The sequence below is a fragment of the Rhinolophus sinicus genome, linkage group LG07 (genome assembly GCF_036562045.2).
Source record: "Rhinolophus sinicus isolate RSC01 linkage group LG07, ASM3656204v1, whole genome shotgun sequence".
In the NCBI taxonomy this organism is placed as follows: domain Eukaryota; kingdom Metazoa; phylum Chordata; class Mammalia; order Chiroptera; family Rhinolophidae; genus Rhinolophus; species Rhinolophus sinicus.
In genome coordinates, this window is record NC_133757.1 from 13,503,510 (window position 1) to 13,531,436 (window position 27,927).

Here is a 27,927-nt window from a genome sequence, read left to right on the forward strand (position 1 = left end):
AGCACGTGGTTGGTGCCCCACACTGCTTGGCTACCTGTATATGGAGACTCTCTCTCGGATGTGCTGTACAGTAGCAGTGCTCACTATTATTAGGACAGCCATGCACTTTTTTTTTTTTAAGTATGTTTCTCCAGGGCCCATCAGCTCCAAGTAGTTGTTTCAATCTAGTTGTGGAGGGCGCAGCTCACAGTGGCCCATGTGGGGATCGAACTGGCAACTTTGTTAACAGCACCTCGCTCTACACTGCGCTCTAACCAACTGAGCTAACCAGCCGCCCCAACCACACACTTTTAAAAAAGCAGAAGGGATGTCACTGGCCAAAGGAAGCCTTGGAGTCAGGCTGGTCTGGCTGTGTTTGCTCCTCGCTCTGTCATTCACCACCAAGGTCAGTGTTAACTCGGGGTCTTTAGACCCTTTGGGGGGATCTGTCGGTATCCTAATGATATTTTCTGTTTAAATGGAGTGCATACATTCTCAATTTTGGGGAGGCGCATCTGTGTTAAATTTTCTGCATCCTGAATGTCAAATGGGGATGCTGTGCCCACCACAGGGTTTCACGTGAGCACGGGATGTAGCACAGAACTTGGCACACGGAAAGTGCTCAGTAGCTAGGAGGCGCTGGAATCCCTATAAAGATGTATGTGAAGGCTCAGGTTGAGGTGCCCCCATTGGAGGCAGCCCTGAAGGTGTGGGTTCCCTCCCTTACCTCCACATAGCCACTCGATGAGCGTGTCCTGGTGGTACCTCAGGTCTGCGTAGGCCGCCACGTGGATCAGGGAGTCCCGAGGACCTGCCAGCCTCCGCAGCGCGTCCCTCAGGACAGGCCCCACACCCACCACCAAGACAGAGACACCATTGTTCCTCAGCTTCTGCGCAGGGACGGCCGCGTCCTCTGCCCCCCTCCCCCCCGTGAGAACCACCACAGCCTTGGGGACGCCAGGCCGGGCGCCCCTCTGGACCGTCATCACCTTGTCATAAATGTGCAGGAAGGCTGTGCCCGCTGAGCCCTCCCCACCCAGGTAGGGGGCCTGGGTCGTGGCCCGCAGCACGGCAGCCCGCGTGACATGGGTGTCCAGCCCGAAGGCAGTCTGGACCTGGCTGCCATACACCACCAGGCCAATCTGTGTGACATCAGGGTTCACGTCAAACTGGAGGGTGCAGCTTCTCACAAAGCTCTGCATCTGGGCGAAGTTCTCAGGCCCCACAGAGGCCGAGGCATCCAACATGAAGACCAGGTCCAGCGACTGTGTCTGGCAGTCTGTGGAAGCAAGCAGGGTGGGCCTCAGGGGCAGGCTCTGCCAGGCAGAACCCCTCCTCTGGACCAGGCCAGCAAGACGCGGACAGCCTGTCTACTGTGTGTCCATCCTCTCCTAGAATATTAGCAGAACACAGGACTGCCCAGCTAGACTACACGCCCAGCCTCCCTGGAAGCTAGGTGTGGCCATGTGTCTAAGCTATCTAAAGGGATGAGACGACGTAAATGTGCAATTTCCAAGTTATGTCTTCAGAAGGCAGTTGCTTGCCTTCCACTGCCATCCCCTCCCCACCCTTCCTGCTGGCTGAAAATCAGTGATCCTGAACCTGGAGGCAGAACCACAAGGTAGCCAAACCACCCCGCTGGCCCAGGCCACTCACCTCTGAACTGTTATGTGAGAGAAATAAACGTCTATCATATGAGTTCTGGGGACCCTCTGTGACAGCAACTTCCCCTGCACCCTCATCCATCCCATTACTGAGCTCCCTGCATGAACCATGTACTATATACAAGGCACTAATTATACCAAGTGGACAAAATGGGTTCATGTCTGCCCTTGATGGGCTCACAGTCTACAGGGAGACAGACATGAAACGAACATAGAATTACAAATTGTATGAGCAGCAATGAGAGGAAAATCAGGGTACGATGAGGGGCCAGCAGAAGCAACATTAGTACATTGGGAGAAGGGGTCAGGGCTTCTCTGAGGAGTGACATTTAAGCTAAGACCTGCAGGTGGAGTAAGTGTGAGCTGGAGAGGTGTGTGTGTGTGTGTGTGTGTTGGGGGTGCTTCTAAGGTGCTCCCCTATCCCTACCCCATGCAGGGGCTCCAGAGAGCCCAGAGGGACTAGAGCGCAGGGAGCTCTCAGAAGTCAGCGGAATGAGTTTGGGTTTAATTCCAAGGGCAGAGGGGAGCTGCTGGAAAGGCTTAAGTACAGAATAGGAAGATCTGATTTACTGGCTTTTAAAAAACACTCTTAACACAAGGAAGGTCTGGGAAACTGTCACAGCCAAGAGGAGCCTGAGAAGACACGGTGACTAAGTGTAAGGTGGGGTCCTGGATGGAACGCTTGGAACAGAAGAAGAACGTTAGGTCAAAACTAAGGAAATCTGATTAAAGTATAGACTTTAACAAACAATAACCTATCAACGTTGGTTCATTAATTGTGACAAATGTACCTTGTTAATATCTTACAAGAGGGAGACGGCGTGTGGATTACGGGGGAACTCTTGTCACAATTTTTCTGTGAATTTAAAACTATTTCTAAAAACCCACTCTGGCTGCCATGGGGAAACTAGACTGGAGAGGCAAGGTGGGCGTGGGCAGCCAACCCCTGTCCTTCCCCATTGTAGAAAGGAAGGTCCCAGCTCTGGTGAGAGTGACATGGGGGCTGAGGCGCTGAATTCCATATGCAGCTTCGCACCTCCCACCTCTCTGGAGCCCATCAAGGATGTGTTTCGGCTACTACATCTCTGGCCGCCGGCTAAGGCCCCTGCCCGCAGATGGGATGTCTACTTCTGCGACCAGCATTCTCTAGAGCGCCCCCCAGTGGTGGGTCACAGAATCAACTTCATGGGTTGTGAAACTCAATAGAAAATATCAAAACACATCTCAGGAAGAAAGGAAAAGTATCATTTCATGAAACATCTGCTTCAGTTGCATGGGTGTGTGCGTACTGGGAAATGTACTTTTCTATGAGCTGCCATCCAAGAAGCTGGAAAGCTGCTCGTCTAGGGCACGCTTAGATTCAGAACTCCTTACTAACAATCATTATTAGTAATAATAAATAACAACACTTAAAATTTTCTGAGTGCATACTCTGTACTGTGCACATTGCCTGTCTTACTGAATCCTCACAGAAGCCCTTCAGGAGGTGCTATTATTGGTCCCATTGTATTGACCAGTAAACTGAGCAGTTACTCGTCATGTGACTAATTCATAAAAGGGGGCTGTGGCTCCAGCACCTAGCATAGGCCTTGGTTAACTGGTAACAAAAGAAGGAAGGGCCCGCCACTGATCAGTGGCCCTGGGACAGGCTGAGGTTAGTCCAGAGGTAATGCTCTTGGGGACCTTACCTGGCCGCAGCTGGCTGCACAGCTTCCGCTGCAGCTCTGGGACTTGGTTGAACAGGTCCTGTGGGGTGGCGTAGACCATGACATGCTGTGGGCTGCCTGTGATCTCCTCTAGCTCTTCCCGCAGGGCCTCGCTGCCCACGCCCAGCAGGAGCAGCTCTCGGAGCCTCACGTTGTGTGCTAGGCCGGCCACCTCGTCCTGGGAGCGTGACTCCGTGAGCAGGACCACCACTCTGCGTGGACGGTCCTGGCCTGTCCTGATGGCTCTCCCAAAGCCACGCTCTGCTGCCTGCCGCAGGGCACTGCCCGTCAGGGTGGCACCTCCGCTGAAGGGGACGGCATCGAGGCTCCTGACCAGATGTGGCACGTCCTGGTACTCACCCACAGGCACCGCCACCACCAGCTCCCTGCTGTACCAGGCCACACCCACGCGGACCCCAGAGTCCTGGTTCAGCGAGGCCTGTACAAACCGCTTCACAAAGGCCTTCAACCGCAGGAAGCCCTCCAGCGTGGTGCCCGCTGAGCTGTCCAGCAGGAAGAGGACGTCAATTCTGCATTCCAGGCTCAGTGCCGGGGCTGTCAGAATCACAGCAGCCATCATGCCATGGCCACCTGGGATATGCGGGTCACCATTCCACCACCACATGGGGCAGGAGAAACTTCCCTCCCAGGAGGGAGACCAGGTGGAGAAACTGAGGCTCCAGGGCGTTGTGGCCAGAGCACATCGTCACAGTGAGACAGGCTAGACACACAGCTCTCCCTCCTGGCTGTCGCTAAGGGTCTCCACCCAACCACTATTTAAAAATTAAAATGTATCTATTTTTACGACTTTCTCCCATTATGGTTAGTGCTTCTTGTGTCCTAGTTGAAAACTCATGAAGATATGCTTCTATGTTTTCTTCCAGAAGGCTCACGGCTTTGCCTTTTACATTCAGATCTATGATCCACCTGGAATCGATTTTTTTTGTGAGGCTTGTGAGCTAGGGGGGTCGAGATTGATTTCTTCCAAATAAATCTCCAATTGACCCAGTACTATATTGTTTAAAAAGTTAACTCGCCCCTACTATGTGCCAAGCGTTGTGCTAAATAAACACCTTATATACATAATCTGATATCAACTTCCCAACACCCTTAGGGGGTAAACCCTATAATCTTCATTTCATATCTTTAAAACCAAAAAGGGTTGAAGCTCGTGGTGCCTCACCCTAGAAGAGGGGAGAAGAGGCTCGGCCAGAACCAGGACCCCGAGTTGGGCTGGCTCCAGCCTGCGGCCTGGCTCAGCGATGCTCAAAGGTCAAGCAGAAGTCATTCTCAAGCTAATCAGAGCTGCTGTCCTACCCAGAGCTTCACCACCTGAGTGATTTCTTCACGGAGCACTCAGAGGTCGTATGACATGAGACATCCGAGCAGAGGTGTACTTGGTAAGGAAGTGGCTCTAAAACTCAAGGGCCCGTTTCTACCCAGCGGCTAGAAGGGTGGGAGGTGAGAACAGGGAGCCTGGGCTCCAGCGGTCCCCAGTGGTCGGTCCATCTTAGAGGCCCTGCACATACGTACCGCAGTTAGCCTCTCCTCTGAAGGCCGGCGTGCAGAGGCAGCGGTACCTGTCCAGTCCTTCTGGAACACACGTGCCTCCATTCTGGCAGGGCTGTGAGTCACAAGGACCTAGCAGAGAGATACCCATTAACAGCCTAGCACGTGAGACAGAGGCATGAGTCCGGCAGGCCACCCTGCCTCCCACAGCCCAGCTCCCTCCTCCCCCAGGGACCACTAGGAAACTGCAACACCTGTAGCAAAGAAAGGACAGAAAGCAGGTGAGGTATGTAAAGAGGAGCTGGGTGTGGGTGACAAAGAACACTCAGTGGTAAGCTCAGCGGGGCCCTGCGTGAATTCCAGGCTCACTTGGGGATGTGCCCACGGGACTGGACTTCTGTGGACAGAAGTGTGTCCCCCTCCAATTCCTTTGCAGCCGTCCTAACCCTCAGTACCTTAGAATGGGACTGCATGTGGAGAGAAGGCTTTTAAAGGGGAAATTAGGGCTAAATGAAGTCACGGGGTGTGTCCTGATCCAATACGACTGGTGTCCTGATAAGACGAGGCACACAGAGCACACAGAGCAAAGGCCATGTGAGGACACAGTGAGAAGATGACCATCTGCAGGCCAAGGAGAGAGGCCTTAGAAGAAACTAAACTTGCTGACACCTTGATCTTGGCCTTCCAGCCTCCAGAACTGGGAGAAAATAAATTTCTGTTGGTTAAGCCACCCCGTCTGTGGTGTTTGTCACGGTGGCCCTAGGAACTGACACAACATACCCTAGTAACCCACAGCTGCTAAGAAGGCCTGGAGCAGCTCCAGGCGGCCATAATGATTACTGGTGTTGGACCTGACCTGGATAAAAATGACGCTGTCAGCAGCATCAAGGCAACAGTGGGGGTGTTGTGAAACTCGGGGAACGGCTGTGGTATGGATGGTGCTGCTTCTCTTAACAGCCTCTGCCGGCTGGCACAGAGAGACAGAGGCTTTAGATCTTGCAGTCAATGAATGTGGTCTCCTCCACTTACGCAGGCACCCTCATTAGGCTCTGCAAGCCCTGGTGTCCTCCTCTAAAAAGGGCTGATAATAGCTGAACTGGTTCCAGTGTTATTGCGAGGACTGCATGAACTGCTCCACGGAAAGGCTTAGAGCAAAGCCTCACATGAAGCAAGCATTCCATGCAGGTAAGACGGTGTTTGCTTTTGCACGCAAAGTGCAAGTTATGAATAATGCCTCTTTCGAAGGTGCTATTTCACCCAGGAAACCACAGCTCATGTCAAAACCGGGCCCATTTTGAAGCATCAATCTACGTATGAATATCCTGGGGTCAGTATCTAAGCTCCTTTTCAAGTTCCTTATCGGTCATTTTGAAATGCAGATAATACCCCCTCCCTCCCAGGGTTACAGAGCACAGACAGGATCTCCATGAATTCATGTATCATGTATTCAAAGCCCGGATAAGTAGCTGAGTGTGGTTACCAGTGAAATTGGTGATTAATGTTCCTGTCGCTTAAAAATATTCACACATTTCTCAGTAGTCACATCAATGTAATTCAAGTGTATACTTATCGAAGGCAGAAATTACCTAGGCTAACTCTGGGCATCTCGGTCTGCTGTACTGTCAGCTATAGTATCGGAAATAACTGGGTGCTTATTAGCAACACCAACAGAAGCCTTTAATTGAGCAGCTACTCTGTGACAGGTCCTGTGCTAAGTACCACACATGCATGGACACCCCCTTATAAGACCCCTATTTCAAACAAGGAAGCTGAAGCTCAATGACTAGAAATGACCTGCTGAAGGTCAGATAGTTGCAAAGGGGCAAAGCTGGGATTCAAACCCAGGTCATTCAGGTTTCAAAACCGTTACGTCCTCAAACTTCAATTTGTGAGCAGAAACAACTGCACTGTCAGTTTCTCCTGTGCTTCAAGGTTGGAACTTTAAAAACAAAAGGATGCCAAGGGGATCACCACACCCTGGGTAGGAAGTGCCACCTGCCTGCATGTAACCAGAAGTAGCAAATCCACATGCGAACTAACGCTCACACACTCGACTGCAGTTTCTATGCTCCTCGGTCAGTGGGATGCACTACACCCCAGGGTGAGGAGCAGCGAGGCTCATTAGGGAGCCAGGCTGAATGACACTTAGTGGGGTTAAGTCCTACTGTCTCTTTAGGACTTTGCAGCTGATGAAGCACTTTAGTGGGTATTACTTACTGAGTCTTCACTTGGGTCCCATGTTAATGCCCTCTGTCATACAGAACAGGGAAACGGGGATTCCAGACCTGGGGCAAGCACTAACCCCATTTTATAGAGGAGGAAATTGAGGCTCCAGTATCTTGTCCAGAATTCAGCACTGGGTGTGAGGCTGTCTGCAAAGCTGGTGATCGCTACATCCCCTTCTCTGCCTTTGGTCAATGTCAACGTAAGGGGCACCGGGTAAGGAAAGTCCTAAAGCCATCAGTCCATGCTTTGTGAAAAAAATACCACTGAGCAAGCGAGGAATGAATACAGCATGAACACTCTCTGCCTCTGAACTGCCCACTCTCTGCCCCAGAAGTACAAATGTCCCTTAGAAGCCAGCCCAGTCCCAGGGCCCGGAAAAAGCAGGAGAATCCAAGAGGCAGACTGTACCTGGGCAGGTGGTCCTGTAGCAGGTGGTGGGGTGGGTCAAGAACACTCTCTTCCAGCTACAATCCAAGGAAACAAGTGGTAGAGACCCAACATTTACCAGGAGGGCAGAAGCCTGGAAGGTTATTTAAAACACTAATAGCTGACATAAAATTTCAATGCAAAAGCAGTTCAAGAAAGACTCCCTATTTTTCTTTCTTGTTTCCACCTCAGCTTTTGTCTGCACACAGCAGGGAATGTTTCAAACAACCCAGAGACAATTTAAAACAAAAGATAACGAAGGTTGTTCATCATGTAAGAAGTAAGAGATGTCTGTGTTCAAAACTGAACTGTGGAAAAAGTTTTCTGTTACAAGTTACTTCCTGGAGCCAGCACAATGGGGGGGGACAGGCAGGGAATTAGGCAATTGCATTCTGGCTGTGTGACCCCATGCAAGTTACTTTCCTCCTCTGGTTTTCAGTTCCCTCTTCTATATAGTAACTCTATCTGTAGTTTTCAACTGTGTTCCTTGGAGCCTCAATGGAGAGGGCAGGAGACTGGGTGTCCAGGGTGCCAGGCCTCCCCCAGTGCCACAGCCCTGCCCCTTCATCCCAAATGTGGTTTTTCTGGTCTGCACAAGTGTCCACATGAGGCTGTGCAGCTCAAGAGGACTTTCAAACCACTGGACTCGACAGCCTCTGAGGTCCGTTCGAGCACTGAGACTCTGTGACAACACAAGGACACCATTATGGTGGTGACTTCCTTGCTCCAAGTGTCCACACCGTTACCCTGTATCCACAGCTACCTGAAGAGACAGTTATCTCCATCTTCCAGATGGAGATACGGGCTCAGAGGGCTGAATTAGGGCGCCCAAAGTCACTGGGTTACTAGAACACAGCAGAGCTGGGATCCAGACTCCACCGCCCCTGCACTCAGCTCTCGGGGCCTCGCCTCTGGCCGGCCTGAGTCCATGGGTGACAGGGCGGCAGCAGTGGGAACGGTTCCTTGTATATCCGTGGGCAGAAAGCCCTCCTTTTGGTTGGCAGCAGCTCCAGGGATGGCCTTAGCTAAGGAGATTCTCCGATTTGGGCCGCAGCAAAAAAGTTCTCGAATGTTTTCCAAAGAGGGCTTCTTCTAACAGATCCCACCCAGGGCTGCCTAGAGCAGAAGCAGACTAATGGGCCCCGCTACAGCCGAGTCTACCCTGGAGCAAAACATCCACTTGGGACAAAAGCCAAGTCAATTAGCAACTCACAGAGTTTCCAAAATCAAAAGTTTGTCAAGCTGCCAGCTCATTAAAGAGAAATCTTCTCCCTCTCTCTGTCCACTCCTAGCGCCCCCATAAAACCACAAGTCCGAACCCAGGAAGTTCTGCCGGCCCCACCCTCCAGAAGTGGGCATTGTTGGAACAGACACTGGTAACAAGACTCCACCAGGATCTGCACATGGCTTGTCCCCAACTTCCCCAAGGGTCTGGGCTCAGATGCCACATTTTCTGCAAGGTCCACTGTTTCAAATTGCCACGCCGCTCCCCACCACCCCACCACCCCCACCAAATTCATCCCTGTGTTCTTTTTCTCTATAGCACTCATCACTACCTCGTAGCTTTCTTTCTTTCTTTCTTTCTTTTTTTTTTTTGTATTCATTTGTTTATGGCTGCTTCCTGCCACTGGAATGTCACCTCAGGAGGTGAGGGCAGATCTGTTTCTGAAATGTTCATGCTGATTCCCCAGGACCTGGGACAGTGCCAGAAACACAGGAGGCCCCCAGGATTTCTGAAATGAGGGAACGGATGAAGGGCTTACTGAACGCAAGCATAATTTTAGGAGCCTGAAGTATTAGTGCATTCCACATCCCAGGGAGGACAGGCCCCACCCTGGCACGTGGGACACCTTGTCCAATGTCCCCTCTCGACCACAAGTGTCTTGGGGGTAGTGACGGCCAGTCTCCTCACTGCACACTGCCTGGCTCAGAGCCGCACTCAGAACACGTTCACTGGAGGAAAAGGTGCCTCCTTTCACCTGAAAGCTCGGGTTCTGAAGAGAGCCTCTAGTGGCCTCTGACATGGCACAAGGCCCCATATCCTCTGACCCACGTGTGGGGCACAGCCCTTTCCAGCTAAGATAGCCCTGGGACTCTCCATCACTCCTGCATGGTCCTCACGGCTTCTCAACCTACCCATCTCACTGCTGTGCCTGCTCTGATCTCATCAGAGGGCAAGCCAAAGATACAGCTGGTTCAAATCCTACGCTGGCCCCCCGGAAGGGGAGAGAAGCCGATCGGCAGTGCTGACTAGGCACTGAATTGGAGGACATCCAAGGGACCGTCTAGGGCCTTTGGAGGGAAGAGCTGCCAGCCAGGCTGCAGGCGCTCTAGAATGTCTGAGCTCTGGTCCTAGAGCTTCCAGCGTCCCCCATGACCTCTACACTGGAATTCATCCAAGATCTTAAGCCTCTTGCCTCACTGAGCCCCGTCAATATGGAAACTGGTGCTCAGAGGAACCAAATTCCCAGACCACCATCCCACGTGCAGACCACTACCCTGCAGGGTCAGCTTTTGGCTCACTAACCAGCCTCCAAAACGGCTGTGACCTGCCACCCTCGCTCACCCTGGGCGCCTGGGTGGTGTCAGTCAATGAGACTGACACTGAGTAGCTGTGACCCTCCCTGCACCCTGGGAACATTGTCCCTGGCTCCCTCCCACACCTCCTCCGATACCTGTTTTCCCTGCAGCATGTGAGCACTCGGCCTTGCAGGGACCTCCATTCCCACCCCAGCCACGCCCTCCGGCTCTGACCCCAGACCTTGTGGACAAACCTGGAGAAGGGACAGAGTGCAGCCAGCACACCATCGGTCCCCCGCGATCCTCTCCAGCACAGGGCATTGCCAGCAAGCTCCCTCACTGTCTCCAGAGTCTTGTGCTCACAGGGGTGAGGCTGGACCTTGCAGTCTGTCCACAGCACACACCCAATGGAGAAGACAGGGTTACACCTCCTTCCCCCACTCGTGGTTCCACTACCTTCAGCTGTGGCTATCTTCTGCCTCTCAGGGCAGAGCACCCTGGGAGGGGCCCCACTCTGCCCCTTGTTGGGCAGGGAGTCTCTGAGCATCTCTGCTGGGCCCCACCCCGCACAGCTCTGACATCCTGTACACACACATGTATGTTTTCTATGATGTATTTCACGCTAGCTACTGGACAGACCCCGACAGACGACCAGGAACACAGGGATCTCACCCCCAGCCAGAGCGTCCCTTCGCTGATCACAGCAGGGGACCTGACTTGTCTCTTCCTCCTAAGGGGACAGACATGAGGGCCCCACCAGATCTGCATCCCAAGCCCTGGGACCCCCTACCCGAGAGACAAGTGCAGGGTTCCAGCTGAGAAACCCACAGGACCTGACACAGGAAGACAGAGCAGAGCGAGCGCCCCAGGGTTGAGATGGCAGACCCCGCTCCTCTCGCCCTCCCTCACTGGGGAGGCTCCTGAGTCCTGACCTCCTGCCTTGGGGGACCCTCCGCATCCCATACCCCACTTCCATATGGGCAGGTCCCCTCCTTCCCAGCCCGGAAGGCCTTACCTGGAGAGGCAATGGTGCAGATGGCAGAGCTGCTCAGGGTGCTGAAGAGGCCGTTGGTGGCGTCTTCCACCTGCTCAGCCATCAGCACGTGCTGCTCCCTGGGCTCGCTGGCCAGCGCGTGCAGCTCCTCCCACCTGCACTCCAGGCCAGCAGAGAGCTCACGTGGCTTCATCGCCCCACACCCACCCTCCTCTTGCCCACCAAGAACATGGGCTCTTGGTGGACAGCAATACCCCCCCCCCCCCCCGATCCAGAAGCCACTTACCTGCATCCTCTTTCACCTAGGATGCAGGTAAGGTCCAGGAGCGCCTCACGGACGCTCAGCCACAGGTCACAATGTGTGCGTGCTACAGGGCACAGACTTCCCCACGAGACAGCCTCACATTCGAGCTGTTGGCTCTTATTTCAGACGTGGTCCTAACAGATTTAGCTGTCTGGTTCTGTACCTCAGAGCTGATGAGAAGAACTAACCAGAAAGGAAACAATGGCAAGTGGTTCTCGGTGACAGTAAGAGAAGAAAAACAAGGACAGCTAGTAATAGAAAAAAGAATTATGGAAGAATTAGAAACAGTGAACATAAGAACTCAAAGGCCAGCAAAATGAGCCCGTCTAGAGGAAGGAATAGCACACTTGGCCAGAGGGCATCATTTAGTGCCCAGGACAAAAAAACAAAACAAAACAAAAACACACACACACACAAAATCATGTACAAGATGATGCTGGGGCATGAAGAAAGGGTTACATGATGTTGAGGAACCTCTTTTAAAAAAACACAGGGCAGTCAGTAATGCATTTAGAATCCCACCCATCAAAAATTCATCAAAATAGGCCAAGGTTTGGCAATATGGCAAAATTTCATTTATCTCTAAAATTCACTTATGTGCAACTCCCCGTTCTCCTCTGAAGCCACATAAACCAGACATCTCTCCCCGTGCCTAGGATAGGGCCTCGCACCCACAACAGGGGTTTCTCAGCCCTGACTTGACGTCAGCATTCAGTGGGCAGCTCTGCCTGTACCCCATCCCCCTCCCAGCTCTCCTGGCCCAGCAGCAAACTTCCTTAAAAGCTCCCCGCTAATTCAGATGCTTAGCCAGAGTCAAGACCTATCAAAGAAAGGGCTCCACATATACTAGAAGGGGGAACGAGTCATTTCGATAGAGCCTCATGCTGCCCACAGCAGTGATTCTCAAACGTCAGTGGGCATTAGGACCACTGATGGTCAGATACACCACAGACTGAGGCGCCTCGCCCCACAGTGATGGATTCGAGAGGGTGGGTCCCAAGTGTGTGAATCTGTACCAAGCTCCCAGGTGATACCAATATCCAGAGAACGTACTCTGAGGACCCCTGGTCAAGTGACCGACCCTTGACCAGGAGTGGGGGAGGCGGTCAGGTGGGCCTGGAAGGCGTCCTTAGAGGTTCCTGTGTCTGAGGCTTAGGCCAGGGATGCCCAAAGCCTGGTCTGCAGGCCAGTGCAGCTCCCCCGTTTCACCCCGGTCTAAAACCAGACAAGCTGACAGAGACATTGAGAACCTTGCTATACAGCAACTTGACAGAGTCATTTTATGTCTGCCACATCGCATGATACACAGTTGAGCTTACATTGTGTCTTTTTTCCCCTAGTAATTCATTTCTGCTGCATTTTTGTATAGTATCAATCCATGATGGATCAGGAGAAAAACAAAACAAACTGGACCTTTAGCACAGATCATTTGAGAAGCGCTGCTCCTGCTAGCCCCTGGAGAAGAACCCCCCACACGGACCATGTATTGCTACCATGTGAGATTCCATTCTCACGGACAAAACTTTGGGCCTTGGAACTCCTGTGTTCCAGGCACTCTGGCACAATGCGGAGGGTGGGCGCCATGAGTCATGAAGCAAGGTCCTCTCAAGAGAGCCAACAACAAAGCAGCCCGTGTTCAATACCAACTTATTGGCAAGGACAACAATGAGGACGATGGCGGTGGGCATCATTGCCACCAGGACACGGCACAATCCGGGACATCCCCATGGTGCCGGGGACCAGTCTCCTTCACTCTAACTTCTTCTTTCTGACCTGCACTTCCCTGGGCCGTCTTCTCTCAGCACTCACTCCCTACTGATCTTTTTTTAGGCTTCAAATACCATCCCCCGTTTCAATCTCTAGGCCCGTCCTCTCTCCTATGTTCCAGACGCTTACAGCCAACTGCCAACTGTCTACTCAGTTTCTCTGTGTAGATAGTCACATGCATCTCAGGTTTGATGTGTCTGGAAGCGAACTCGATTTCCTTATTTCTCCTCCAGTCTTTCTCGTTTCAAGAGCACCACCGTTCTCCTTGGGGCTGGGGCCAAAATCCTTGATTCTTCTCTCACACACCCCATCCAACTCACCAGCCACTTCATTGCTCTGCTTTCCAAATACATCCTCAGTCGAAACATGCCTCAGCAGGGTCACAGCTGCTTTCCAATGACAAGTCACCATTATCTCCTGTGTGAGCTACTCCAAAGGTCTCCTAGTTTCTCCACTTAACTTACTATTGCTTCTCCCTCTGCCCCGCCATGCCAGTCTATACCCTCCCTACCTAGAAGCCAGTGTGGTTTTCTAAAAATAGAAGCCAGTTCATGTCATCTCCCTGCTCAAAACCCTCCAAAGACTGCACAAACCACTCACAACAAACTCCGAAGTGTCCTGTGATGCACAAAGTCTCTAGACCTGATTCCCGCCTACCTCCTATACCTCACTTTTCGTAATTCATTCCTCGTTTGCTGGGCTCCAGTCACTCCCTGGCTGTCTTGCTGTTTCCATCACACACTAATCTGCCTAGGGCCTCAGGGCCTTTGCACGTGCTATCCACCTGCTCTGCCTGTCATTTCTGATCAAAAATGAACTCCTCAAAGAAGCCTTGGCAGACCTCCCTAGCTAAAATAGCTATCTTTTCTACTCCCATCAATCTTTAATCTCTTACCCTACTTTATTTTTCTCATTTGCTTTTTATTTTCACCTGAAATTATATTACTTATTTATTCATTCACTTATTTTCTAGTTCCTGTCCTAGAATGGAAGCTCCATGAGGGCAGGGACTTTGTATTGTTGTCTCTGTATCCCCAGAACGCAGAATAGTACCTGGCATGAGGAAGACAACCTATATCGATTGAGAAAACAATGCACTAAAAATTAATAAAGGGATTTCTATGTGAAGGCATGGCACCCAGACCAGAATCATTTGACTGAATACCTACAACAACTAGGGGCCCATAGATGTCACTTCCATTTTTAGGGTTGAAAGCATTGAGGACCTGTGCCCGCCTCTCTTCTAGGAAGGCATGTTCCAGCATCCAGAGAAATGTGGTTGGAGGGTGGCAACGAGTCACAGACCCCCACCCTCTGGCCTCAGGAGTGGGCCTATGACTCAGATTCATCAGAATGCATTCTGGGGTTATTGAATTTGAAACCGGGGAAATGAATCTTTTCTCTCCAGGATGGAGCTAGAAAGATGTGAGCCGGACACTGCTTGCGGCCATAGTTCCAGCTTCCTGAGAGAGCCAGGCTGAGAGCCGAGCTGTGTGGGGGACAGAATCACAATGGCTTTCAAGTCCCTGGCTCCTCCTGCTCACCCTGAGGGACCCTGGACCCTCCCGGTGAAGTTAGATGAGTCTGTGAATTTCCACTTCTTCCCTAATAAATTCAAGTCGCGTTTGTGGCACTTACAACCAAGTGTTCAGACTAGATGAAAGATAGTGCAAACTCTCAGACTTCCAGACTCAGAGCCCCCTGTGCTCCAGCAGCAATATAACAAGGGAAGGGCACACAGATCCTGGGAGGACCAGGGTGGGTTTTCCAGCTCCGGTCCCCTCCCGTGGCTGTGAAGTCTCTCAGCGGCACCATGGTCCCCAGGCTGACCCAGAGGGCCCAAGTCTCTTACCTGGGAAAGCGGACTCCCACGGCAAACACAGTGATGCCTCTTTCCTGCAGCTGCTTGGCCGGCAGTGCCACATGCCCCTGGGACCTCCCATCAGTGACGATGATGAGAACCTGGGGCACCGAGGCATTTCTGCCCCCAGGAAACCCCATGTGCAGAAGGTATTTCAGAACAAGGCCTGTCTCGGTGCGCCCTCCTCTGAGCTCACCCGGAAGGAAAAAACAAAGCAAGAATGAGTGATCCAGACAGCGGAAGTTGGAAAACAGCCTAAAACAGTGGACTCGGCCACTTTCTCCTGGTAGAGGCTCAAAGTGACAACGCCACCCTGAGAGATGCACTTTCACACCATCTAAACCACAACAGTGAAGAACAGAAATGGACTTTCTCTGTGAACTTTAGATGCAGCCCTAACAGCTCTGTTCATGTAATAATGTCATTCTTTGTATTTGTGTGCTTCTACTTTCTCTTCCTCTGTGATGGCTCTGGGCTGACAATTCTCATAGTTTGTCTAACATCCACCTCCCACCTCCCCATTCCTCTGTCATTTCCTTCTTGTTATGGCTCAACATATCCTTAGGGTAGGAAAGGCAGGTAACGAAGCTTAGTAAGAATCCATGAGAGTGAAGGATAGGTCTTTGGTGCAAGGGTCCATTGAGGGGCTTTCCAGTGATCAGGCTTTTCTGGCTCACCTCCAAGTGCAGGGTTGAGTGCTGCAAGGTTCAACTGTTTGACTGCTTCTAGATCGGTGGGTCCCCTCTCATCAAGATGCTAAGATTCTCTAACTTTACGGCCCTGTCACAGGGAATGTTGACTGAGCTTGGAATCCCGATACAGCATCTCTACTAAATCTCACAACAGGGGGATCGTGCATGTGTCCTCAGAGCGGGGACTGTTGGTTTTCAGTGTCAGCTGGGCAGAAAATAAAGAATGTTAGACCAAACCTTTCAGTGGATGACACATCTAAACCTGACTGACAATGTGGAGGTTGATGGAATCAGCATGGCTATTAACTTTATGCAGAGAAAACCGTTAGATCATTCTGAAATGATGACAATTCACAGACTACAGATTGGTGGGGGGCACATTTAGACTCATTGTACTGAATATAAATTAAGACAATGACTGCCTTTATTGCAGCCCTCAGCCCTCTCAGAGAAGACTATGGCTATTCATCTAACGGCAAAATATCCAACTGACAACAGGCATTATGTGTGTGTGTGTGTGTGTGCGCGCACGAGTGCGCGCATGTATATATGCACGTATGAAAGTGTTTTGTTTTTTTTTAACTAGACAATTAAAGTGTTGATTTCTCATGCAAGTCTCATGTGGGTCTTCCTGCCTAGGCATCTGTCCTGTTTGACTCTCCTCCAAGCAGCAGCCACTCTACATCCAGGCTCCTTTCATTTGTGGTTCTGCCATCCTCTCAGCCCTCAAAGTCCTCTCCATTCAGCAGAGATGTGAGGAAAGAGCAACACAGTGTGTGCCTGGGAAGGATTTATGGACCAGGTCTAGAAGATTCTTCACTTTTATTGCTTTCTCTCATCAGTGAGCTCTTAAAGGGCAATTCTCTCTGTGGAGCTCCATTAAGTTAATAAATGTCAACAAGGGTGGACAAGTCCTAGAATTAAGACTCTTAGTCTACTATATATCAGCACCAGGGTCCATTAAAAAGCCACTGACTAATTCCAACCCACTAGTATGTATTGTGGACCCACCAGACGGAAGACAGTGAAAGGGAGACCGGGAAGCATATGATCTCACTCCTGAAAGAACTCAGTTTAGTTGAAGAAATAGGACCTACAAGCAAATAACAAATATCAATGATAGGACAAAAAATAAGAGTTCTGAGGAGGAGTTCATTGTGGAGAGGGACTATCAGGGAGCAGATTTCAGAGGGGAAAGAGAATAGGGTCTCAGTGAATCACCAGACGAGGAAAAGAGAAAGCCGTGCCAATCAGGGGGAGGGGTGCAAGCAGACATTGGTGAGTAGAGCGTGGATTGCACAGTGGGCTAATTAGAGAGGAACAGAGTGTGCCACCCTCCATGAACCCCAACATGGCTAACTCCCCTCACACTGTGCTGGACCACACATTAGATACCAAGGCCGCCAAGAGGGTTCTGACACCCAAGAAGACTACTACCTTCACTGACGTGCTGGTGTCTGCACAGTCTTCCTCCAGGCTCCTCTTTCTCAAGGATAATATTCATACTGAGCTTCCATTTTAGCCAAACACTTCACCTACCTGTTACTGAGTGTAACCCTTACAACTATGATAAAAAGTGCTAACATTACCCCCATTTAATAGACGAGGAAACCCTGCTCAGAGAATCGTAATAACAACTAATATTTCCTGAGCACTTACCATGTGCCAGGTACCACTGGGCTGAGTGTGAGCGAGTGTGTGTGTGAGTGTCTGTATAAAAGTGTTTAGCTCATGTAATTCTCACAGCTCTCTGAGACAGAGCAGTTCAGGGAAGGGCCTTATCTAAGGTCACACAGCTCATGAGTGGTGGAGGCAGGACTTGGACCTTCCACTTCCAGGGCCCAAGGTCTTAAGTTTAATGTTATACAATCAGACAATAATCACCTGCCTCTCACCCAGCTAGTGGAGGTCAGAACTGGAATTTAAACCCAGTCAAGATGATTGCAAAGCCAATGGTCTTTCCTCACCAGAGGTCAGCAAATTACAGTGTGCCAGCCAAACCCAGCCTTCTGCCAGTTTTGCAGTTTTATCGAGAAACAGCCATGCCCTTTCATTTATATATTGTCTGTGCAGAGACCACATGGCCTGCAAAGCTTCCAATTTTTACTCTGTGGCTTTTTCCCTGAAAAAGTGTGCTGACACCTGCTCTATATGGTTCTACCTAAATGCTCACAAAACTCTCTTCTCACCAACAGCCCAGCACTCCAGTGACCATGGAGCTCCCTGGGCCTTCATGTCCATGGCAGTGTGTCCTATAAGCCTCCTGCCTGTGGTTAGAGAGAAATTAAATTTCAAGGACATGAGAGCCCAGGTCCCCAACCCCACTCAGCACACAAATACCTGGCCACCCACCATGTCCACTTCCTCACGGGCCTTTCCCATTGGACCACTGCTGGCTTCTGACCAAAGTCAGGTGAGAATCCTAATGGCTTGAACTCTGGGAAATCAAGAAGCCCTGCTGCCTCTGCTTTCCTTACTCTATGGAGCATTTCTGTCTCTGCGTCTCTTCTGAGCTCAGGGTCTGGCTCCAGACAGAGGGATCTAAGGCCCATGTTTCACCAAGATTTTTCTAATTCCTCTCACGGGACTAAACGAAGTTGAAAGTGAAGGTTCACAGACAGACTGCTGTCTTGGGAGAGCTATGATGGCAAAGCACAGGCTTTCCTTCTTTTTTGGAGGGGGGCCTAGAAGCTAAATGTTTTGCCATCACTGTAGTCAAGTGATTAAGAACAAAGGCTCCGGAGTCAGTGCGGCTTGAATATTAGTCCTGTGAGATACTAGCCAGGTAAACTTGGAAAAGGTACTTAACCTGAGACTCAGTTTCCTTCCCTGTTAAAGTAGGGAAAGGAAGTGTATTGTTTGAGGATTAAATGCCTTGCCCAGTGCCTCCGCGTTCCTAATGAGCTCCATCACTGGTAATTATCAGAATGAACTACGCAGCCTAGTCCAAGAACTTTGTCTTTTCAGTTAGTCTCAAATTCCGGTGAGTATAACTATCCCTCAGGAGACTTACTAATGTACATTCTCAGATCCGAGCCTCAGAGAGTCCATACTGGTAGGCGTGTGACCGAGCCTGAGACCCGACATTTGAACCGGCCTCCCCGCCTTCAGGGATTCTAGTCTGTGGAGCAGACTTTGAAAAATACTTCATAACAAAACTTACTGTGGGTATAGGAAGTTGGTTACAGCTTTTTCTTTTCTCCTCATTTTTTTAAGCAATAGACAAAAATCCTGGAATCAACCCAAATGTGTCCTTCTAGAGGAATGATTTGATATGTTTGTGATAGTTCGATTCATTGGATTATTAGAGAATCATTAGAAGGGATCAACATGAAAAATGATGCAGCTTTATGAAAAATACACACCAAATAACGTTAAATTTAAAGAGCAAAAAAATTCTTTGTAAGTATAACTATTCTAAAAGCTATGTTTAAATGTTACTGAGGCTTGAGAGAGGCCAGAGAAGGTTCTAAGAGGCTTTGTGCTAAGGGAAAGTGGTGAGTGCCATTTCTGTAGAGCTATCTAAATATAGTAAAACTCTGAGAAAGCGGTAGCTGGGGTCCCCAAAATTTCAATCACAGAAAACTCAGAGTTGCATGACTGTGAGATCAGTGAAGTGACTGAGTAAGATCGCACAGCCCGCTGGCCAGGAGTTCTGGACATTTGCAGCCAATTGCTGGCCATTTTTTATCTGATTTTTTTGTTATCACGGGATTCAATACTGGAATTTTTTTAAACTTCTTATTGCAAAATAGCAATAAGGTGATTGTCAGAATGCTTTCTTAGCCACCTCAAAATACGTTTAGGGAACTGCCTGGGTCTACAAAGGCACACGTTCTGGATTTTAGGCGAAGCTGTTCTAGTTGGTCCAGCATTTAAAACTTCACTGTAGAAAAAGGGTACAGGGCCTTGGGAGGTTGTCACTCTCATTCGGCCAACATTCCTCTGTTCTGATTAATAATCGTGTCTTAATGGTTAGTGTCCTCAGTGACCCTGCATCTGGGGCCAAAAAGTTAATTGCTGCCCCTTTGCTTTGTTTGTTGTTTTACAGTCATGCTAGGATACACAGTGCTAACCATACATGTCCCCTGAAGAGGAGCCGCCTTTGTTCAGAACCATAAAGAGGCTTCATTCTCCACCCTCTGTGTCCTCATCTGGCACATTCTTAACGTGTCTCTGGATTTCATATGTCACGAATAATACTCTCCAGCCCTTAGCGATGACTTTGAACACAGCTGAGAAGAGGCTTCACCAACTATTTAGAAGGTGGTGGGGGAGGGTGGGAGAGGTGGGAAAGGACAGCTGGGTGGGGCCTACGGGACGAGCAGGTGGCTCTGTGCTCCTGGCCAAGTCACCTGCTCCTTCTCAACCTGAGTATCCTCCTCCATAAAATAATTCTGAAAATATACTCAGAATCCCTGAATCGTACACATCACATGTGTGAACTTTAAGGTATTTACATGATACCTCAATGAAGCCGTTGAACGAAAGTTAGTGTGTATCACCCAGGCCTAGGGCAGGTGGGGGCCGTGGGGAGAGACCTTTTAAAAGTGCAGGTGCCCAGAGCGTGAGGCAGTAGGTCAGGGAGGGAGCCCCAACACCTGCTTTTAATGTACTTGCTTGACAATTCTTCTCCAGGTGGCTCTGCGATCTCCCTGTGACAAGTGCTGCTCTGTGTGAGAGGGCCCAAGACATGGGAGCAAGGCTGTGACTGTTCTCTACAGAAAACCATTCTCAGGGGTCTCAAGGACAGAGGGCTCTGAGGGAACAAGGAAAGGCCAGTGCTGTTTTAAAACCATATATCCGTGGGCTTTTTCTCTTTGTACCTGACTTGCCCCTCATTCTGTTCAGGGCACCCATGGTCAGAGGAAAGGGCTGGGACAAATAGTCTGAGAGGAAGTCACTAGGGGCCCCTGGCGCCTGGAGGACCCTCAGAGTTCCTGCTGTGCCCAGTGTGGGGATTCGGGCTTATTGAGAGCATTGGTGGACTTCAGAGGCCAGCAGCTAGAAAAGGGACCTCAGTGCTCAGGACCTTTGCAACTGGAGGTGACAGCTCAAAATTGCTGGGACCACTGACTTCAGAGGACACTAGTGCAAGAGGAAGCAGAGATCAGAGTGGCAAGTTACAGACATTCTTCTGTGAGGGCCTGTGCAGAATATTACGTGTGTCTGTGTGTTGTGTATATATATGTATGGGTGTATAACACATTCATACACAGAGATGCATGTTTACAGGTATCTATGATACACACATAAAAATATTTACACAACAAGTACATGTATATACACATGTGCATATACACACATCAGCTGACTTATAAGTAAACTTCGGACCCCACTACATACATACATTTATAGGGTGTGTGTGTGTGTGTGTGTGTGTGCACACAAACGACTACTCATCATTTTTAAAGCACTCTCAATAACAGAGGAGCACTTACTCTTTTTAGACAACAAAAAGAAGGTTTCAAGAAGTGTGGCAAACTACCCAAGCTGCAGTGGTCACCAGGGACAGAACTGGGAGAAAGACCCAGGATTCTTCCCACCACGTCCTGCTCTTAACTTCAGTCCCGACTTTCACTAGCCCTTTCTCCCAGGTAACTGACAACTATACATAATACCAGTAAACACTTAAAAAAAAACCAAAAAACAACAACAACTTGCATTTAAGTTCCCACCTGGGACATCATGTAATGACAAGCGGCAGCCTTGGGAAGGGAATTCTCATTACCCACTGAGCACAGCTGGGGTCTCAATGCCCACAGCCCTCTCTGGGAAGCCAAGAGCAGGGCCAAACCCTTCAAGGGCAATTTTAAGAGCAGCTAGCTACATCCTCCCCGTGGCAGTATCTGAGCATACATACTTGAAAACCATCCTCTTGAGTTTTGCCTTCACTTCCTGTTGGGTTGACAATGAGTCCAAGGGGAATTCCAGCCGAGGAGCAGAACTGAACTGCAATGCTCCCACCCTGACCTGCAGTAAAAGACAGAGGGCCCAGGGGTTGAGAGCAGGGTCAGGACACAAACATCACTAAGAGGAAAGATGGGATGAGAAAGGTTAACGACCCCTCCTCCTGCCCACTCAACAAATTCTAGTGCCGGAGCTATCTCTGGTCTCTTTTAAAAAAGGTTCCAAAAACCAGGAGAAGAATCTGGAAGGAAATTGTCAAATCTGCCTGTGTTCTGCACTGACAACCCCCAATTCAGTCTTCTCGACCCCCATCTGGCAGCGCGCTCAGCTGAGCTGTGAGCGTCTTTATGGCAGGATGTCCCAAACGTCTGCCAGGTGCAGGCACTGTCTTACACAATCGCACACGTGATGTCACTGAATCCACAGAGACACTATTCACACCGGCTTTACTGTTGGAGAAACGAACATGCAGGAAGGCTACAGGACTAGTGAGAAAGGGAGCCAGGCATTGGACTCTGTGCCCACGGCCGCCACAAAGCTCAGCTATATCACTTGCCTTCTCAGCAGCTCCCTCAGGCCTTCAGCAAAATGCTCACTGACCCAACTAGGGGTGGAACAGAAGCTAACCATGGCCATCATCACTGGTGGCTTGTCACTAACCACAGCCACCACACACCCATCCTTGGTGGTTGGGGGAAGAGGGGGACAGCCCTTCCAGGCCAGCTCCTGCCATGTTAGGAAAGGGCCAGCTCTCAGAACAGTGAGAATGGGGGACAACGTAGTCTGACCCTAACACAAGAGAAGCAATACTGGAGCTGAAATTCCTCGCAGTGGAGGGAGTGAGAGGCCCTGGTGATTCCAAACAGATTTTGCATCCTAACTGAGGAAGTGATATGAGAAAACCCAATGCCTTGCAAGACTGGAGAAGGGAAACTGAGTAAAGTCATTCTCTGAACCTTTAAGACACCAGTATGTCTCGTGCAGAGAAGGCTATAAACAAGGTTTCCTCTTGAGGGTCCAAGCCCTGACTCTAATCACTGACTCTCCAAAACCCCTGGAGAAGCTACATTCTCATAACTAAGCCTAATTCTGGCCAAGATTGCAAATAAGCCAAGTGATTCACACTTAAGCAATGGATTTTTTTTGCTACTTGAATTCCTTCACTGCTGATGCCCTAACAGGCCTGGTGCCTGGAAGAAGATCAAAGCACTCGCCACGCCAGGCCAGCTGCATCTGTTCCCAATGAGCACAACCCATCGGACTTTCCTCCCACAGGAAGTTCTAAGGACGAGTCGCTGGGCATCTTAAAAGCAGGAAGAAATTTAAGTCTTCAGTGGGCACGTGGGGGAGATGGACACTGGGAAGCAGAGCAGTAGAGAAACTCTGGAAAAAAGTTTCTGAGAAGAGACACTTTTGAAACATCCCTTGAACTTAACCTGTGATAAAGGGGGCATCTCAAACCAGTGGGGAAAGGATGATCCAGAGAGTAAGTGATATTGGGACAACTGGATAGCCACCTGCAAAAGAATGAAAGATAAATTGCAAAAGGATTCAAGGTTTAAATGTGAAAACTGTAACCATAAAAGTTCCAGAAGAAAACTTGGGAGAGTTCCTTTAAGACTTCAAAGTGGGAAAGACTTTACTATGACTAAAAATACAGAAGCCATAAAGCGTTGATAAATCTGACTACGTGAAGAAAATTTCTGGAGGACAACACATACCATGATTCAACCAAAAAACGAACACAAAATGGAAACGTTATTTGCAAGTCATGTCTGAGACAAAGGGTTAGTTTCCCCAATATATAAAGGCTGTTTAGGAATTGGTATGTAAAGGACAAAGAATCCGACAGAAAAACAGGCAAAGGATATGAACAGAGATCACAGAACAGGAAATACAAATGGCTTTTTAATATACTAACAGATGCTTGACTGCACCATACTGAGATGTAGCAAAAAGCCAGACATAATGTTTGCAGGGGGACAGCAGCATTCTCAAACATTACTGCTAAGAACACCAATGTCACAGCATCCATGGAAAGCAATTTGTCTATCGTTATTAAAAATCACAAATGCATAAGGCTATTGGGAACATATCCTACAGATATACTTCCACATGTGTGAAATGACATTTGCAAGCTCACAGTACATTTGTAACAGCAAATGTCCGTTAATTGAGGGCTGGTTAATTAAACCTTGGTAAATCCTTACACTGGAACACTAATCAGCTATAAAACATAATATATACCTATATTAATACTTATATTACCTAGATATGGAAAGACTTCCAAGACAATGTACAGGGGAAAAGGCAGGGAATAGAACAGTGTGTATCACTTGCTACCCTTTGCATAAAAATGGGGGAAATAAGAATGTACTGTATTCATATTGCTTGCATTTGCATGAAGCGATTCTGTAAAGATGCTCAAGAAAATGGGTGGGGCACTGGGCCAATAAATGGAAAGTGAGTGCATAGGAGGGACACTCTTCACTGAATGTCTTTTTATTGAACCATGTGAATGAATTACCTACTTTAATAAAATCTCCCTCGAGACCAACAGCTGGGTACATTTAGTTGAATGAAACAGGAAGACTACAACTTCAAAACAAAACAAGATGGAAACAGCTTGAGCCAGTAGTTAAGACATTTCATTTAATTGGTGGCTTGGGAACAAAGGAGTTGCCTTTTATCTTCAGTTTACTGTATACTCAGAGGCAATCCTGCCCAGATTTCTCACCCCTCTGTAATCACTCTGCTGCAATCATTATAGTACAGCCAGGAAATGAACTCAGTTTTTGAGCCTCTCAGCTTTTAAGTGTTGAGGAAGACTTCAAACACTTTAAATCCACCTCAACAACAGACCCTTCATAAAAAGCCTTAATTTATAGCTCCTTGAAAATTCCTTCTTGCACACCAAAGCTACAGAAAGTAAGAATGAGATGTACCTCTAATCCCTGGTACCTGGAGGTAAGAAGAAGGGAGACACAAAAACGTACCAGCAAAAACAGAAACCTGAAGCCCCATATCAGATGGAACCGTCTGAAATGGCCCTGATGCAAACACCCCATTCGGTGGCACTCCGGCCAGGGTGACGGAGCTCCCTGGAGGTCAAGATGCTGGCTGGCTCACTGAAGCAGACACCCAGCTCCTTTGCTCAACAAGTCTTGCTTGTGAGGAAGCTTTTCTTGGGCTGAGCACCCGCGAACCTCCTGAAACACCCAGCTTCTGTCGTCTTCAGAAGATGGAGCCACTCTATAGGCTTACACCTGAAAATGATGATCAGGTTCCCTCATATACGGAAATTGCCAGGCCTCTCACTGCTCTGCCTGCCTGTTGTGGGCACTGTCGGGTTTGCCAACACGGAACCTAAAAACACCACATTCTAGATGTGGTCCGGCAACACTGACCTTAAATTCCCTGAACTCTGGGAATCACGACAGCTGTTCCCGACAGCACCAGCTATGAGGTTTTGTGTCACAGTTTTCCTAGCCTCCCTCTGAGGATGCTGAATTCCACCAGCATGCACCACTTCCACCGACATCCAACACGGCCATGTGGTCCACTTGCTATGTGATAGCAGGATGTGAATTATGAGGGTCATCACCTCATCCTAGCCCAGTAGGTAGGAACAAATGAACTAATGGAACACGTTCTGAGCTGAGAGTCAAGAACCCCAGTTCTTTCACACTTAGCTCTCTTCTAAGATTGCTATATGACCCTAGGCAGCCATTTAACCTTTCTGAGCCTGTTTCCTCATCTGTAAACATCCTCTAATAATCCACAAAGCTCTTCTCTCCCAACTTGCCACCCGCTGGGATCTCCCAGCCACCCATTTTAGGACGTACTACATCAATGCCAAGGCTGACAGTCTTGGATCGTTATGGTTCCTCAGAACTCCATGAATAACTAGTGAAATTTTACAGGGAATCATTTCCTTTTAAAAGCAGAGAGCTGTGTGGAAGAGGGTGGAGATTCAGCAGTCCTTGGCCCTGGCCCTTTTAGGGTCTGTGATGGGCTGACTTCACATCTGGAGCTTCAGGGCTGCACATGCCTAGATGGAATGAGGTTGGCTATGGTGTCCTCAGATAACTGTGCAAGACTGTGCTCATTCTCCCCAAATGGCATGTCATTCTGTAGAAAGCCTGGCCCTCATAGAAGGCAACTTTTGCTCCTAAATCCTAGTGGTTTTCTTAGGATTAGCCCAGGAATGTCATCTTGGAAAACCATCTGTGGGAGTATATTTAGAATAAAGTGCTGAGTGAAAGGGTTCAAGCCTTTGTAACTTTGACGCATACTGTCAGTCCCCCATGGGGAGGTTGCATACTCCCGCCAGCATTGCATGAGAATGCTAGTTTCCTGTAGACTTGACAATGGAGCATGTCACCAAACTGGAATTTTGGTTAATCCAGTAAGTGAAAAATGGTATATCAGTCGGCGATTTGCTATTAAATTGACTGAGGTAGTTGGGCATCTTTCCATATGTCTAAGGGCCATTCATGTTTCTTTTTCTGGGAACTGTCTGTGTTGTCCATCTTTCTAATGAGTTATTCCCCCAAATGCCCCTTTTAGCAACAAGAGCACAGCTAGCACACTCTGCTGATATTTAAAACCTACCATCTGGAGCCAGGAAGAACAAGACATGAACATACTGGCTGGATTCACTCAGGCAGGAGTTCCTTTCAAGTGAACAGAGGGTAGGAGTTGTGCTTCCTATGGAGATTCTAGTCTTGGGTGGTAGTGATACACTTTCCCTTTCCCACTGTCGTACAAACACAACCTCTTCCTAGGGGGAAACATAATCCCTGTGTCCACCACCATCCCATCTGCCAGATCATCTCTTCCCTCTGACTACTGTGATTGGTCAAGGGATTGTCATGTGACCGACACCTGCTCAAGTGGCACCTCCCATCCCCCACCAGACTTCTGCCAGATCTGCAAAGAAAGAAGTCCACTGTCTTTTTACTGCGGTCACCAGCTTTGCTATGTGCAGACAACCTGCCTGGGAAGGACGCCAACTGAGGAAAGCAAAACTGAAAGAGGGAGAAAAAGAGGGATTGAGCCAGTGGATCCCACCGTGCCTGGAACCAGGATTCACCCTCTTGGTCTTCCCAGTTCTGCAAGCCAGTAAATGCCCTCTCCTGCTTGTACATTGGATTTCTGTCACTTGCCACCAAAGACACCTTAATAGACAGTAAGACTGTACTCACCTTCTTGGGGTTGATGTCCAGCGCGTCACAGACCCTGATGGCGAAGTGCTTAGCCCTTTCAAAGCTTCCTTTCCCAATGCTGTGAGAGCCGTCGATCAGAAAGAGGATATCCACTGCCGCCGAGCACCACATCACTAGGAGAGATGGAGTCAGATGGGTGACCACCAGCTTCCCTGCAGTCTGGTCCCAAGCGGGGCTCACACCCAGAGCAGAGGGGAGGCACAAACGACCCTGTGGTAGGTCAGGGGTGGCTCCTCTCAGCACGATGGAGAAGGGCTGGCCAGAGCCATCCCCTGCAGCAGGAAACACACCTCCACATGGGTACCATGCTCACAAAGAGGCCCTTACATGAAAGTCTTCCTAACAATGGAAGTGTCTAATGCAACAACACTCATTGAGCCGCACGAGAAGAGGGGCTGCTGGGCCAGGGCGGGACGCTGGAGAGCCCTGGTCCCAGCCCTCGGGGGCCACCATCCAATCCAGGACACAGCCAGACACCGTGGCACATGAGGTCAAATTACCTCAACGAATAACAGCCAGCACTGACTGAATCTTGCACGTATGCAGCGGCTGCTTTACACACTTTAAATGTCCTAATTTACTTAATTCCCACAACCACCTTTAGTAGATGACTTTTTAAAAAAAATTTAAGTTTTATCGAGATATCATTTATACACCACCTAATTCACCCACTTAAAATATATAAGTCAATGCTTTGTAGTATGTTCACAGATTCCATCATCACCTGAGTCAATTTTAGAGCATTTCCAACACTTTATAAAGAAACCCTGCACCCTTTTGCTGTCAGCTCCATAGCCCCCCACCGCCACCCCTGTGTACATTTACAATTTTTATCCCCACTAGAGAGATGAGGAAAGCAGGGCACAGGGTAATTCAGTGACAATCCTAAGTACGGGGACGTGGTGGGGCCAAGCATCAGTTCCAGGCTGTGTGGCACCACAGTCGTCATCTCACCACGAAGAGGTGAGAAGGCGGAAGTCAGAGAAGCACCAGTGGGAAGGAGCCAATGAGGGGGAATTCACCAGAGAGGCACGAAGGAGATATGAGGCGGCTCTGGGAACAGGCTGGTGTGGCCTGAGCATGTGGAGGGGACGCCGAGTAGGGTGGAGGAGGAAGGAATATGGTGGCAGGCGAGGCTGCT

General features: G+C 49.4%; 1 protein-coding gene across 3 annotated transcripts in view; it reads right to left on the reverse strand.

Moving 5' to 3' along the window:
• The window catches only part of VWA2 (von Willebrand factor A domain containing 2), a 44,224-nt gene that overhangs the window by 2,062 nt on the left and 14,235 nt on the right, over window positions 1-27,927 (reverse strand). For 2 of the 3 annotated variants that reach the window (XM_019725204.2, XM_019725203.2), the window contains exons 4-12: window positions 26,766-26,899; window positions 21,512-21,621; window positions 14,948-15,142; window positions 11,046-11,179; window positions 10,285-10,417; window positions 7,493-7,548; window positions 4,883-4,990; window positions 3,332-3,904; window positions 707-1,258 (exon numbers count right to left, since the gene is read on the reverse strand). In XM_019725204.2, coding sequence (XP_019580763.2) covers window positions 707-1,258; window positions 3,332-3,904; window positions 4,883-4,990; window positions 7,493-7,548; window positions 10,285-10,417; window positions 11,046-11,179; window positions 14,948-15,142; window positions 21,512-21,621; window positions 26,766-26,899 — 1,995 coding nt within the window. The remainder of the gene's footprint in view (window positions 1-706; window positions 1,259-3,331; window positions 3,905-4,882; window positions 4,991-7,492; window positions 7,549-10,284; window positions 10,418-11,045; window positions 11,180-14,947; window positions 15,143-21,511; window positions 21,622-26,765; window positions 26,900-27,927) is intronic. The other variant, XM_074339001.1, reaches the window with a different exon arrangement.